At 34.4% G+C, this 15,700-nt stretch overlaps 1 protein-coding gene across 1 annotated transcript in view; it reads right to left on the reverse strand.

The window, feature by feature from the left end:
* Window positions 1-370: 370 nt before the first annotated feature.
* Window positions 371-15,700, reverse strand: part of LOC149788898 (plexin-B2-like) — a 53,413-nt gene continuing 38,083 nt past the window's right edge. Inside the window, exons 6-7 of the mRNA XM_089973567.1 lie at window positions 11,995-12,094; window positions 371-541 (exon numbers count right to left, since the gene is read on the reverse strand). Of these exons, the coding sequence (XP_089829693.1) occupies window positions 371-541; window positions 11,995-12,094 (271 nt within the window). The remainder of the gene's footprint in view (window positions 542-11,994; window positions 12,095-15,700) is intronic.

Genomic DNA, 15,700 nt, shown 5'->3' on the forward strand with positions numbered 1-15,700 from the left:
TGGGCTTGTTTTTACATTATTTTTTTATTGAACCCATGATTTTCATGTTCTGGCTCCCTTTTACTCCAAATCTCAAACATATCCTACTTTTTGCAAAGTTTTATCTGTCTGTTTGTAGTTCAGACTGGTCTGCTTTAGAACTTAGGCCCAGGAGTCTAAAATCCAGATGTAAACTCCAGTTTTGAAACTAGTATTTTTGGCCTAAAAGAAATCAGGTCTCAAAAAGTATGTTTTATCTGCTGTATTTTTTAACATGAGTAGAAAGTCTACATTGAAGAACAACATATTTCTCTTTCTGTAATAACACTTTCTTTCATTTATCATAAATGATGTCAATATTACAGCATTAATTATCTTACAGAGTTCTAACTTACAGAATTCTAGCTATCTTCAAAATCATGCAGCTCCTACTAATGGGTCCATCCGAAACATTGACCTTGATGTTTTGGTTACCAATGAGGAAGTTTGTACCACTGATGGTTATATTTGTTCCCCCTGCCATAGGACCTGTGGTAGGTGAGACATCTGTAATGTTTGGATCCTAAATAAAAATAAGACATGTCTCCATCAGAAGAAAACAGAAGTCCTCTGCACACTGGTGTTAAGAAGCATTCGATAATGGGACATCAAAAATCAAAGCAAGAAAAATTGATATTGCCACAGTGACAATAAAAGTGGAATTGTTACTGTGGTCATATCATCTCTGGAACTACTGTTTTCTCCCATTTATGGAACATACATATTCTTACACAAGATGCTTTTCCATACTTTATTTTTCTTCCCTCTCTCCATGGCATGAACAAATAATCAAAATGTGCCTAAAATTTAAATTTATGGGTGTATTATAAAGCAATGAAATAAAAGAAAGCTTCCTCATAAATCATGCAAACCATTAGTGACTGAACTTACCATGCATTGTTTCTATTTGATAATCAGTGTCATCTAATATCTCTTCAAGCTCACTGCCACCTAATTATTTTATGAGTGATGGGACCAGCCTATATGTTGTGAAATATTAAATTCTGTAAATTGAAGAATGAACATTGCTGTTTGGCTGAAAATTTTTAACTTCAATTTTTCTGCAGAAGTCTATGTATATGTAGCAGGAGCATAGATTTAATAATTTTATATATTCATGTTTTAATTAGACTGAAGTAGGTATTTTATTATTTGATGTAATTAATGTTCATTGATGAGTGAAATAAAATCATCAGTTGCAACTATTGTGTTATTCTCATTCTACACATATTTAGCCATTTAGGCAACCTTGAACCAGGATTACCTGTTCAAGTTTTGTTCATTGAGCAATGAAGCTACCCTGATTACTGTTCATGCTGGGTTGTTCTATTGTATGACAAGTGGTAAGTAACTTTCTGACTGGTTAGTTTGCTACTTGTCTGTATAAACAACATAGCATGAACAGCATATTAGTGGTGGTCATTACACTGGAGCTTCTTAATAGTGCTGGTCATGGAATTGCAGTAAGAAAAGTGAGTGATGATTCTTTTGCTTCAAGGAAAATGTGACTTGACCATTGCCCCATATGAGATGGTAAATAGATTTAAAATATATTTATATGTACTCTGTATATTTCTCTGAAATGTATATTGATGTACTTTAGTACCTTTAAGTGGCTATCAAACCACAGGAAAAAGTTTCAATTAAAGTCAGCATCGACAAATTGTTTCAAGTTCAGCTTCTTCCCATGTACAAAAGGGACTTGGAACAAATTACTATCAATAATTGCAGAAGCTCCTCAGACTTGGTATCTCACAAGCAGGAGCTTTCCAAAATCACATTCTAATGAACTAGTCAGCTACAAGTAAGACCTAGTGATTCTCAGGGCTATGCCGGTTGAGGTTCCATATCTCATTGCCGCTATGGTAGCCAGATTGGTCCGAGTATCAAGGGACAAAAACGTACATTGACACATTTTTACTTATTTCTGCCTTTCCTATCATTACTCTTCTGACTGTCATATCACTTCCATCTTTACTTTATCTTTGACCACGTACCACCCATTGCTTAATAGTCAAATGTGACTGCATCAACGTATTTATAGATATATATATATATTCTTTTCTGAGCCTATCATTCTGTTAATACGCTTGTCTGTCTGCTCTTTACTTTTGCTCTACACACTGATTGTTGTGTTTAGGTCTATCTCTCTAGCTGGATAATTAATAAATATATGGGGTAGTAAGTCATTCGTATTTAATGTACTGTAAACAGAATCAATGTATACATGCAGAACAATAAGGCACTGATGACGGTATTATTTATAGTTATAGTAAATGTATTTTTATTGTATTTGCAGCATGTAACAAAGCAGTAGAAATGTATTTATCTCCATTTACCAACCTCATGCACAATAAAACCCAATTTCTTATAACAAATAATGCACTTGCATTGTCTATTCTGTGAGTAGAGGGCAAGTGCTGTAACATTTGGCGCCTAATGGGGGACAAATTGTGATGAAGCCGAGGTAGAGTATTTTTGTACGATGGAAGGAGGACTGGATCAAGTGGATTAAACAAGCATAGACGGAGATGCAATTCCTTCAGTATCGCACTGCCTGTGGATGTATACATGTGGGTACTCCAGACATATATATTTATAAAAACAACTTCATTATAGAAGAATACACATGGAACTCCGGCTGTGTTTATTCTCTGCTTCATTTATGAGGGTCATTAAATGTTTCTGTGAGCATTTTCATTGATAATCTGTGGATCATCTGAACCTTGTGATTGACAGTGATATTATTCCTGTGCTTATATAGACTGATATTTATGTGTTGTTACTAATTAGGACACTATATAATTTATTTTGAGCATTTAACCTGGACCAAATTATTCTTTGAAGTAGGTAAGAATGGTTATCATCAGTACAAGTTGAATTTGTATTTATTACAGAAACATCTATGAATATTTGAACTTGTTATATATTTTTGTGCATTTATACCTTAAGTCCATCATATAGCAACCCATCGTAACAGATGCTCATATTACTGGAATTTCCTTCCTGAACTTTAATTCTGTTGCCATTCATTTTTTTTCTCCTTTGTACAGTTTTAGGATATATGTTTGTAAATTTATTTTACATCTTAAAATCTGCATTATGCCAGAATTAGAATACAGGTAGTTCTGGTTCAAGTGATTCTTCTAGAACCTATTTTCCCATAGCCTGTATTTTTCAAATGGTACAATATTCACTACTGACAAGACAATTGTTCTTACAGAGTGATCCTTATTGCAATATGTTTGCTTAACTGGACATATATATATATATATATATATATATATATATATATATATATATATATATATATATATATATATATATATATATATATATATATATATATATTGCGCACAAGTTCATGCATTTCGTTGCTTTGATTGCACGTTTTTTTTAGTTGATATGGTGTTCACAGAAGAAGTTCAAAACATAGTAGCGACCTTTAAGGCGTTAAAGGTCAAGCCCAAGGTAGACACACCTGAAGACTTGGCAAAGTGGACGGCAGACTTTACATCTTCGTTGGGTGCATATCCTACTAAGGAAGAGCTGACAGCATCACATGCAATGGCGTCCATGGCCAGTGGTCCTATATCTGTCACACTACCACATGAATTAAGGATATAGTTATTTTCAGGAGACAGAAAGAGTGAAATATCATATGAATTATGGAGATACAAAGTATCATGCTTACAACAAGGCATGTATCCACAGGACCTGATATCTCATGCCATCCGACGTTCCTTGAGAAGCTGGATGGATTGCTATTCGAATGGGTCCAACAGCATCCATTAAGGAGTTATTATCAAAGCTGGATAGTGAGCGTAGCAATGTAGATTTGAAAGAGACTATGCTAGCTGACTTCTACAGTGCTTGCCAGAAAGAGGACAAAGATATTTCTACAAGGAGTTTTAGGCTGGAAGATTTGTTGAACAAAGCTGTCCAAAACGGCTTAGTGAAGACTGGTGACCTAAGGGCTATGCTGTGGACAGGACTTAAACAGACACTTAAGGCTGTGTCTGGCCAAAAGTTTGACTCACTCAAGACATTTGACGAATTGAGAGTAGCTCTTCGTCATATTGAATCTGAACACAGGCAATGGGAAGATGAGCTAAAGCGCACCAAGAGAACTACCCATCTTAATATGGCATCAACTTCAACCATGAGCTTAGTCAATTGAGGGATTTTGTCCAGCAGTTGTCACATGAAGTGATGATGCATAAGGAGGATTCAGCATCCCATGTATCCAACAACCAACAACACTATAGGAATCAATTTAGGACAAATAATACCACCGATGAGAGGAGAGACCGAATATGCTGGCGCTGTGGTCATATCGGACACATTGCTTCTGCTTGTCGTGTTCAACTAGATCATTTGAAATGGGATTTAAACTTTATGAAGCCTATGGCTGGGGGCAAGCATTTAGGCTTTCCAAGGGGTTGCCCCAAGAAGCATAAAGAAACTGACACGATAGAGCTAGTACGACAAGCTAACAACATTTCTTTCATCATCAATGGTATTAGAGTAAATTCACTGATTTGTACCGGATCGACCATATCAACAGTTAGCCAGACATTTTATAACAAGAATTTGAAGACTACTCTGACTGAACCCATTACAGACCTTCTGAATGTGTGAATGGAGAGAATTTACCATATATAATGGCTACGTAAGTTGAAATAGAAAGTAGCATTATGCCAAATGTGGAAAGACAACGTTGTTGAATGCTAGTTGTGCCAGACAACTACAGTAGTCACATTCCTGTGTTGCTAGGGACAAATTACTTGATGCATGCTCTGGAGGAATGCAAAAGTGAGCATGGAGCAAGATTTTTACAGACAGCTCGATTGCCAACTATTTGACTTTCAGATGTTTGACCTTGCGAGAAAAGGAGTTAGCAAAGAGAAACTTTTGTCTTTGTGTTTTGAAGAGCGCAGAGTCACATGATATTATTGTAGAAAGCAATGTGATATTGCGAACCTTCGTTGATAATGAGGTACCTTATCATTCATCATGTGCTCTGCTTCAGAATTCAGTGATGTGCACGGTAAAAGAAGACTTAGATATTTATCCAATCCTGGTGACTTACAACTACATGAGGAATGGTCTGATAGAAGTTCATGTGCCAAACGTGACTGCCAGGACAATTAGTATTCTGCCTAGAGCTATTCTGGGTGAGTTGCAACCAGTGTATGTGGCTGATATCCCAGCAGATGTGGTTGGAAGGGAGTGAGTAGATGACCTTCTCAGTCAGATGGACATCACAGCGGATAAACTGTCCAAAGATGATATCTTCAAAAAGGAATAGATCTTATAAAGCAATTTGAAGACATCTTTTCCAGAAGTGAAACAGACTTGGGATTTATGGCAGCCGTAAAGCACTGCATCAATCTAATCGATGAAACACCTTTTAAACAAAGATGCTGTCCGGTAATAATAATGATAACAATAATAATGTTTTATTTATAGAGAGTGACTCATTAGTCAAGGACTATTCTCCCTTGAGGCCCTCTTAAGGAGAGTATAACAATGTACATTATATGAAGATAGCAATAATTACTGTTTACTTTAACATGTTAAGTATTAAAATACTAAATTCCATTATCTATTAGATGCACATACATGCTCATGATATCTCTTTTTAAATACTCTATTCAGCAAATTTTACAAGTAGTGGAATGTTGTTCCATGGAACTTTACCAGAGTACTGGAAGCTCTTTTTACCCCCTTTCATGTACAGTGAGGTGAAAGATCACCTGCACCAGTTACTTGCTAGTGGTGTGATTCGTAAATCACATTGTCCTTGGACCAGCAATGTTGTTTTAGTGAGGAAGAAGGACGGAAAACTTCGCCTGTGCATTGATTTTTGGCATTTGAATAAGATGACAATCAAGAATTCCTATGCCTTGACCAGGATTGAAGATATCTTGAACTGTTTGGATGGATCTAAATATTTTAGTGCTGGTTATGAAGTATCATCAAATTGAATTAGATGAATCTCATTAGGAGAGGACAGCCTTTACAGTGGGTCCACTTGGTTTCTATGAACTGCATGTTTAACCTGGCTATCTCTTTCAATATACTGGTACTCCTATACTTTATTTAGATCCCAGGAGCTCTAATATTATAATTTAACTCATTCATTTTCTTTAACCTTGTAAGGACGGTAATATCTAATCTGATGAAAAATCTAAAGAATGAGCAAGAGAGACAGAACTCCACTATTACAAAACTCCACTATAGTTTTATCAAACCATAACTTCACTTCTGACTTGAATTGATGAATTCCACATTCAAGCAATATTGGCTGGAAAGTTCCAGACCTAACATTTAACCCTTGACCCGATTGGATATTGGAGTTAGAATGGCCAAATTGAGTAAAAGACTTTATCAAAGCATTTACTATTATTTTACATTTCATTTTTCTCAAGGGAATTGCCCCTGGAAACTTTGTTGATGCACACATAATGGTCAACAGGTATTGGTTACCTGACTTGGTCTTAGGTTATTGTTGTTGTTATAGGATTTAACGCCATTTTTCAGTACAAGATAGGCTATACATGGCGGCCAGTATTAATGGTGGAGGACGAACCCGGTAAAACTCCAGAAAGAACCACTGACCCATGAGAAGCTATTGGCAAGCTTTCTCACATATCCACATTGGCCAAGCCCGAGACTTGAACCCTCGCAGACAGAGGTGAGATGGCAGTGATCCGTGACGGAGAGCGCTTTAGACTCGGGGCCCCTTGGTCTTAGGTAAGGAACCAACACAGTCTACTGACAGGTTCCTCAAAGGCAGGAATAGGTTGTAGATGAGCTTTGGGGATTTTCTGATTTGGTTTTCCTACCATTTGACAGGTATGACAAGATCTACAGTACTTACTAACATCACTTTTGATTTCTGGCCAATAAAAGTGAGTTAAGATCTTGTGATAATTCATATTGATCCCTAAATGACCTGCCAATCGAGTTTCATGGGCCAGACTAAGTATTTCCTGTCTGTAAGGTTTTGGAACAACAACTTGATAGTTCATTGACCATTCCTCATCAGCAGGTACCTCGGGAGTCTCCATTTTCTCATAAGAATTCCATTTTTAATGAAATAACAGGCAGGAACTTCAGTAGCTTCAGTTTCACTAATGGCCCTCTGAAACAAACTGGAGATCTTAGGATCTTTTTCCTGTTCAACGACACATGATTTGTCATTTATCACCCTGATTAGAATAAAGAGAATGAGTCGTTAAAAGAGGATCACTGTGATCAATACCTTTTGATTGATCCAAACAAGGAGTGAAAGTGACCTCATCAAATCAAAAACCTGACCAACACATTCAGCTAAAGGAATACTTTCCTTATCAACATCATTCTCAAGAACTTTCTTTGCCATAGCTCTGGTAACAGCACAAGCTGGAAAAACATCAAGGAATTCTTTTTCAACTGGATCTACTTTCTGATCCAGGCAAGGCTTGTCAGTTACAAGTGGATTAACCACAACCTTGTCTCCAGCTAGGTTGTTGCCTAGTAATAAATGAATGCCCTCAATGGGTAAAACAGAGACTGTTCCGACTGTCATGGGTCCTGAGACTAAGTATGATGACAAATTTTAACAATGGAGAGAAACATTAACAAAGCCGCACTCTACTCCCTGAATAAGAACACTCTCATTATAAGAAGACTTCTTAGAAAAAGGCAAAGTACCCAACAATAAAAGACTCTGAGAAGCTCCTGTGTCCCTTAAAATTTGAACAGGGATAGGATTGGTCGAATCACCCAAGAGTAATACAGAACCCTTCGATATGAATGGTTCATAATTCTCCACAATCAAATCAGTCTGGGGTTTATTAGACCCAACAAATGTATTGCTTTCAATACAAGACCTTCACCTCTTAGAAATAAGAGCATTTGGAATAGGTGTATCTTGATTCTGATGCCTATTTTTCAATCTGAAGCAATCAGAAATAACGTGTCCTTTTTTCTTGCAATAGGTAAACATATGAAGAGACAAGGATCTTGAATCAAGCTTCTCTGAAGTTTGATTTTTAGATATTGTGCCAGCTTGAGTTTTAGAAGGGCTTGTATTGGGCTGAAATACTGTTCTCAGCCAAAAGACTGTTGAGTAGAAGTCTTATTTACAAAAGGAACTTGAAGAGTTAAAGAATACTCATCATCAGCACGAGCAGCATTTTCCAAGGTTTCGATCTTATGCTTGTCAAGATAAGTCTTAATGTCGCTATGGACACAGTTCTTGAACTCTTCAAGTAATATAAGTTGTTTAAGACTTACATAATTTTGTTTAACTTTCTTGGCTAGGCACCATCTATCAAATAACTGCTCTTTTTCTCTAGCAAATTCGACATGAGTTTGTCCAGCTTCTTTTCAATAGTTCTGAATTTTTGCCGATAAGCTTCAGGGACTAACTCATAACCCCTTTAAGATGCCTTCTATGACCATATCATAGACACCACTTTGTTGAACTGACAGTGAACGGTAAATATCACTATCTTTACCAATGAGTACACATTTGTAATAATTGAGTCCAATGCTCCCTTGGCCATTTTCAGCAAATGTTTCAAAATAAGGAAAATTTTGTCTACTTCTTTTACTCTGAAAGGGGGCATTAATCTAATATTCTTTGCAAGATCAAAACTTAAATTTGGATTTGAAGTATGAATGTGCTTTTCACTTGCCAGTTCCATTTCTTTCATTCTATATTGATATTCCCTCTCTTCCTTCTCTCTTTGTATTTGCATCTCTCTCTTTCTCTCTTTCTTCCTTTTGTAAATGCATTTCATCTTTTTGTAACTGCATTTGTCTTTCTTTCTCTTTTTCTTCCTTATCTAACTGCATTTGCATCTGTTTTTCTTTCTCTTTCCTGTCTCTCTCACCTCTTCCTCATATTGTAGTAACTGCATTTTTTTCTCTTGTAATTGCATTTGTTTTTCTCTTTCTCTTCTTTCTGAAGCTCCAGTTTCCTCACCTCTAATTCTATCTTGTATAAAAATTCTAATTCCTTCATTTTTTAGTCTGACACAGACTTACTGACTGAAACCAAAAGCACTTTTATCCAAAACATTCTTTTCTACCAAATACTGAACCAAAATATTTCTTTTTTCCTGTTTCGTCACTTCAGACAGATCATATTTTCTGGCAAGTTGAATGAAATCATCTTTTTTGAAAATATCTCATTGTTCATGTGTAGGATTTGAAAGAAGGATTTCCACTTTTGAGGACATTTTAGAAAAAGCTTGCCGGTTCCACTAAGATTTGAAAAACATAGGGAATTCAAAAAATGAAAAAATATGAACTTACGGTTTTATAGAATCAGATCCAAAAATAATCCAAAAATAATCAGAGAATGAAATTTTAGTAGTCCTAAAAACAAAATGTTCACTGATTTCACATTTGAATCCCGACAAAGAATCCAAGATGGAAGACGATGACATATGCTGCAATCTGTAGTGCTTAAGTCTACAGATCCTTGTAGAAATAAAACTTATCACTCCAGTTTCTGATAGCTGAATAACTTTTTTATTAAAAAAACCTGTCCTTGTTCCACAATATTACATGAGCACACATATTTTCCAGAAAAATAACACATTTAATGCTTCTGAATCGAAATAATTTGAAATAACTCCAAACCAAGCAATCTGAAATAACTCCAAACAGCACAACATACAACTAACACAGTTCAGCTTCTACTGAGATTAATTCTCCAAAACATGGGTTATATGGGTTTTCTAAAATATAAACAAAGGTCACGTGATCATCTTCTGGAAGCTTATAGAAGCAAGTACTTGTTACAGATCACATTTACCCGATGTGATCCTGACAAAAACCAATCATTTTTACTATTAAGAAATAAAAAATGTAATAAAAATTAAAATTAAAGACAAAGTCCCATCATGATCTTGGAAACAACCAATCATTTTAAAATAAAATAGAACTTGTTTACGAAGGTTGCTACAAATTCTGAAACAAGGTCAGAATTTAGGTCAACACCTGGTGTTTATAAAGTCAAGGACAAACTATTTTCTAAAAAAAGTATCATCTCTAGTGAATAAATTTACATTACAATATCATGTAATGAAAACTAAAAAAACTAAAACTAACAAATAAATTGAAATAAATATATATTAAATCAGATATAATTAAATCAAATATACTACCAAAGGTTCATCAACCAGATAACAGCTTTATCCTGGCAAAAATCAATGTCAAACAATGAGTAAGGCTAACTTATATATGCACAAAACATGAAAATGCAGTTACAAAATAGCTTCCCAACATATATTAATATATATGCAAATAAATATGCCCACAAAATTTCATTTCCTTATATCAAGTAGTTTTTGCACAATCTAGCTCCTTAGCTTCCATATGCAAACATACTGACAGATGATGGGACAAAGCAAAATTCTCCATTGCAATTAGTGCGGACATTAAGATGGTGGTGGCAGTGGTGTGGTGGGAGATGGGGATTTGGGAGCCACATTTTACAGATCTGGCTTCAAGTTAATTTTATCCTAGCATTAACAAACTCGTACTGTTTAATATAGACATTCCATAAATTCTTACAAATACTGACAGACACAGTACATATATAATGAATACTGAAAATAAAACTGGCAGTAAATACATCTTCCCCACAATTTTGGTTTTTTAATATTGGGAAGAACAAAATTTCTCCCCCCAAAATACAAATCTTGTGTCAGTTAATTTGTTGAGTGGAATGGTGCCATACTTACAAGTTCCTAAATTGGATAAAGTAAAAAAATTGGATATTTAATAATGAACAGGTTGTTGCTGAATATGGGCAGTTGTTTCAAAAGAATGATTAACTGCACATATCAGTTGCCGGAATGCAAAATTCAATATATTTCATACATAATATACACTTTAAGATTTTTTTTTCTGTGAAATATCTCTTATTTCATTTCTGTATATAAAAATGCATGATACCTGTCTTTCCCACTTTTTTTGTTATTGTTATAGGGTTTAATGCTATTTTTCAGCACAAGATAAGCTATACATGGTGGCCAGTATAAATGGTGGAGGAGGAACTGGGGAAAGAACCACCAGCCCACAAGAAGCTACTAGCAAGTTTTCTCACGTACCCACTTTGGCTAAGCCCAAGACTCAAACCCGCACAGACAGAGGTGAGATGTCAGTGATCCGTAATGGTGACTTTTTACTTCTCTTTTCTTGGTTTTGATATTCCACCCCATATTTATAATAAGAGTGAATGAAAATGCCATCCCCAAAAGGAGCAATATTTCAATTTCCATACTTAACAAGTCAGAATAATGATAGATACATGTATAAACTTGACTACAACATCATACATTTGTTGATACTTATTCCCATTTTTGAAAGTTTCCATTTGTGTTCAAAATACTTTCACAACTTATAATCAATTCCATGGTCACATGAACTTTGTGTACCTGACTGTAAATCCTCCTCCTACTCCTACTCTACTTCAATTTCAAACAAAAACATGTATTATTGTTTACCTCTCCCTTTGCCAACATTCACAACTAAAAATTTACCCTATTTGTTTCACCCTACCAGTTACATGCTATACAGAAATACTTCATCATGTTTTTCTTTTTCTTCTTTATTTCTTTTTCACAACTACAAATGTTATCACTCTTTTCCTATTCTTAATATGTTGATCTCCAAAGCATTCCAAATGTTATCACTCTTTTCCTATTCTTAATATGTTGATCTCCAAAGCATTCCAAATGTTATCACTCTTTTCCTATTCTTAATATGTTGATCTCCAAAGCATTCCAAATGTTATCACTCTTTTCCTATTCTTAATATGTTGATCTCCAAAGCATTCCAAATGTTATCACTCTTTTCCTATTCTTAATATGTTAATCTCCAAAGCATTCCAAATGTTATCACTCTTTTCCTATTTTTTATATGTTGATCTTCAAAGCATTCTTACTTTGCATCCTTAGCATTATTTACCTTATAGGTGAAACTTCCATTCTGTCCACTTTTGCCAAGCACACTAATAATGATGGGTCCTTGCGTTTCTTTAAAACTGGACATGGTTATACAAGTCACACTGAAAAGAATGATTTGGAACATCACAGAGAACCCGTTAATTAGTCACTACCAATGAGTAATCACATGAAAGCATAATACATGCTCATCCACTCATCTAATTTCTATATTTATTCACATTCAAAATTTGCAGTTAATCTGTGTTATGGGTAACCTGTCAAAATGTACAATTTAAAGTCAATAATAAGAAAGCTGAGTTATAGAGCATGTCAACTGTTTTTATTTCTGTTTGTTCACAACACTTCAGTTAATTAATTCCTACAAAATAATACTTAAAAAAGTTGACTTGATTTAGTAGTTTTTGTAATTTCGTGTGGCTGCTATGGAAAAATGAAAAACATGATCTGGAGCTTGTAAGAAAAAGCCACTTCTGTGGTAGGAGTTGGTATCATTATAACTGTTTAAGTGACCATTATATGTACATGTAGGTCACATCAACCCCATTTTTTATGTGACTCAGCTTAATCTCAAATATACAAACAATGCAGTTTTGCTGGCTTGAATAGATGTCACAGTGACACATTTCTTTTTAGAAGTTTGGTAACAATAGGTGAAAAGGTTCTAGAATGCATGGGAGACCAGACACAACTATATAACCATTTTGCATTAAATCCAGTAAAGCAAGTCACAGTGACCCAATTTTTTGTGCAGATACATGTTCATCTGTAGATACATACAAATTATAAAGTTCTATGTCAACCTGAATAGTACTCATGAAGAATGAGCACATCTTTTGAGAATTTGACAAAATATAAAACTTAGTGCCCCAGTTTTAATTTATGACAGCCACTGTAAAACAAATCATCAGTGGACAGTTTAACATTTTAGTGGTAATAGAAAAAAGATGATACATTAAAACATGGACATATGGACATGCGTATATATATATATATATATATATATATATATATATATATATATATATATAACCTAGAAAGCACAAATCCGTTTGGTGAAATACACATCTCACAATGACTTCCTTTCATCATGATGACATTAATGATGACTTCCTTTCATCATGATGACAGTCTCATGATGACTACCTGTCATCATGATGACAGTCTCATGATGACTTCCTTTCATCATGATGACATTCATGATGACTTCCTTTCATCATGATGACATTCTCACACTGACTTCCTTTCCTCATGATGACTTTCTCACAATGACTTTCTTAAAAACTGTAGACATATCAAAAATACATTATTTTCAATATGCACAAGTCCATGCTTTTAGATAATATTTCTCCATTTTTAATATTCCTACATGCAGCACACATGCTCACCTCACAGTGATTTGCTAGAAACATTTACATATATCATGGAATGTTATTAATACACGCATGTCCATGCTTTAATAAAATTGCTTGGCAAGGATTTACAAATCATGTCCCAGGACAATCTCAAATTTGGTTCTAGCAAGTTCAAGTTTCTAACTATTTGCCTGTGGGCACACCATAAAAAAATGCAAGAGAAAAGGAGAAAGAGGTCATGTTCTATCCATAATGATTTATGGTGTGCAAGTTTTACACCCTGTGATATCACCATATTACATATATCAGCAACTTTGTTTATTGTTTAGTATAAACAAATCTTTCAGTTGTCAGTGTAAATAAAGAACTACAAACAGTTAAGCTTTCATTATTTCTGACACAGTTGATGAGATTAGACTGCTATATTACCTAAACAAGATAAAAGTTTCTAGCTTTTATGCAGGGATTTACACATCTTATAAAAGTCTGTTTGCCCCAGGGATTTACACATCTTATAAAAGTATGTTTGCCCCAGGGATTTACACATCTTATAAAAGTCTGTTTGCCCCAGGGATTTGCACATCTTATAAAAGTCTGTTTGCCCCATGGATTTACACATCTTATAAAAGTCTGTTAGCCCCAGGGATTTACACATTTTATGTGACTGTGTTTCAATAATAAAATTGTTGTTAACTTTTTCTGACCTCTTAAAAACCTACAAATGAGAGAAATATTTCCCATTGACATATTACATAGCAAACATGCACACTTTATTGTCTTATATCAGAAAGACAAATGATACCAGAACAAGATGCACACTTTACTGTCTTATGTTAGAAAGACAAAGGACATCAGGACAAATAATCAAAAGACAGTGTCATATTCTTCTATTGAAGCTGGGACTTCAAGCACTTGTGTCAGATGCTAAAAGGTAGTTTTATCTTTATCTGTAATTGATATGAATTAATCTAAAATGTGTTATTTTTGCTCAGCCTCTGTTTCTGCACCTGTAAAAGGAAAATGGTCTATTTAGGACATTTTGAAAACTGCTGACTGTAATTCAGAAAAATATTGTAGGTATTTACCCCATACTATGTATCAATTTCACAGCTGGTCTGCCATTTCACACTGACCTTTCATAACAGAATATTCATAATAGAATTTTCGTAACAGAATATTCATAAAGTCAATAATCTGGCATGCCATACACGCTACATCTTGTACAATAATCATTTTCTGAATAGTGGGTAACTTGTTGTTGATATAGGATGTGTATATACTTAATGCATATTGCATGTATATACACAATGTGGGTTCATTATGTATGGATGAGTATCCATCTTGGGAGACAAAGGAAAGAAAATGAATATATTGTTGTATATGCATATACATGCTGCTAAGTATATGTATGCATGTGTATGTATATGTGTGCATTTGTATATAAATAAGTTCCTTTGTATGAAGGTGCCTCGATAGATTAGTTCTTCTGCTAACTGTATCACCTTCTTTAAATAAAGTCATCATTATTACAGTATTATGATTATTATTATTGGGTATGCTTTGCTTCAGTATTTAAGGATGATACAATTGCCATGGCAACCAAACCTACCTAGAATTTATCAAATTTATAGCAATTTACCAAAATTATCAAATTCGAGTTTTCATCCTTTTTTCCTAATTAGTTATGCTTTAAATTATCTTAATTTACAATTAAGAAACATACCATTTAGTTTTCATGTCTACATTTGCCAAAACGCTCCACATAAAATAGGCATGACAGGTGTTTTGTTTTTAATGAAGTAGCAAGTCTGAACACTTGCTGACAGTACATCTTTTTGCTGCATATTCCAGGTTTTTAGTTTCCTATGACATACTCCAATGATCTTATGTATGTATAATAGAAGTGATGTTTTGGTTGAACTATTATCGGCCAAAAATTTGAACAAAAAACTTTGTTACCAAGAGAGAAGTTTAAAAGTGCAGCAATAATATTAAGAAGGTATTGAAACTACTGTATAGCATTTCCCTCCAATTCAAACCTTTTCAGTTGTGTTAATAGGAATATCTACATGTAAGTTGAAAAGAAGATAAGTAGACTTACGACTGAAAATTCATTTAAAGAAACAGTGAATATTTGTTAATATCTATGTTTCAGATAATAATTACATAATCAATTTACTCAATATACATTAGGTTTAAAACAAAACCATTTTTGAAACAAACCAAAGAATATGACTGGCATTAGTTGATGCCTGTATTTCATGATTTGGCAGTATTTTAGACTAAACTACTGTCCCTGCCAGCAAATGTACAAACATTTTTACAAACATCATTATGTGGGCAATAAAACACATC

The sequence above is a fragment of the Sinohyriopsis cumingii genome, chromosome 11 (genome assembly GCF_028554795.1).
Source record: "Sinohyriopsis cumingii isolate HCF-2022 chromosome 11, ASM2855479v2, whole genome shotgun sequence".
In the NCBI taxonomy this organism is placed as follows: Eukaryota; Metazoa; Mollusca; class Bivalvia; order Unionida; family Unionidae; genus Sinohyriopsis; species Sinohyriopsis cumingii.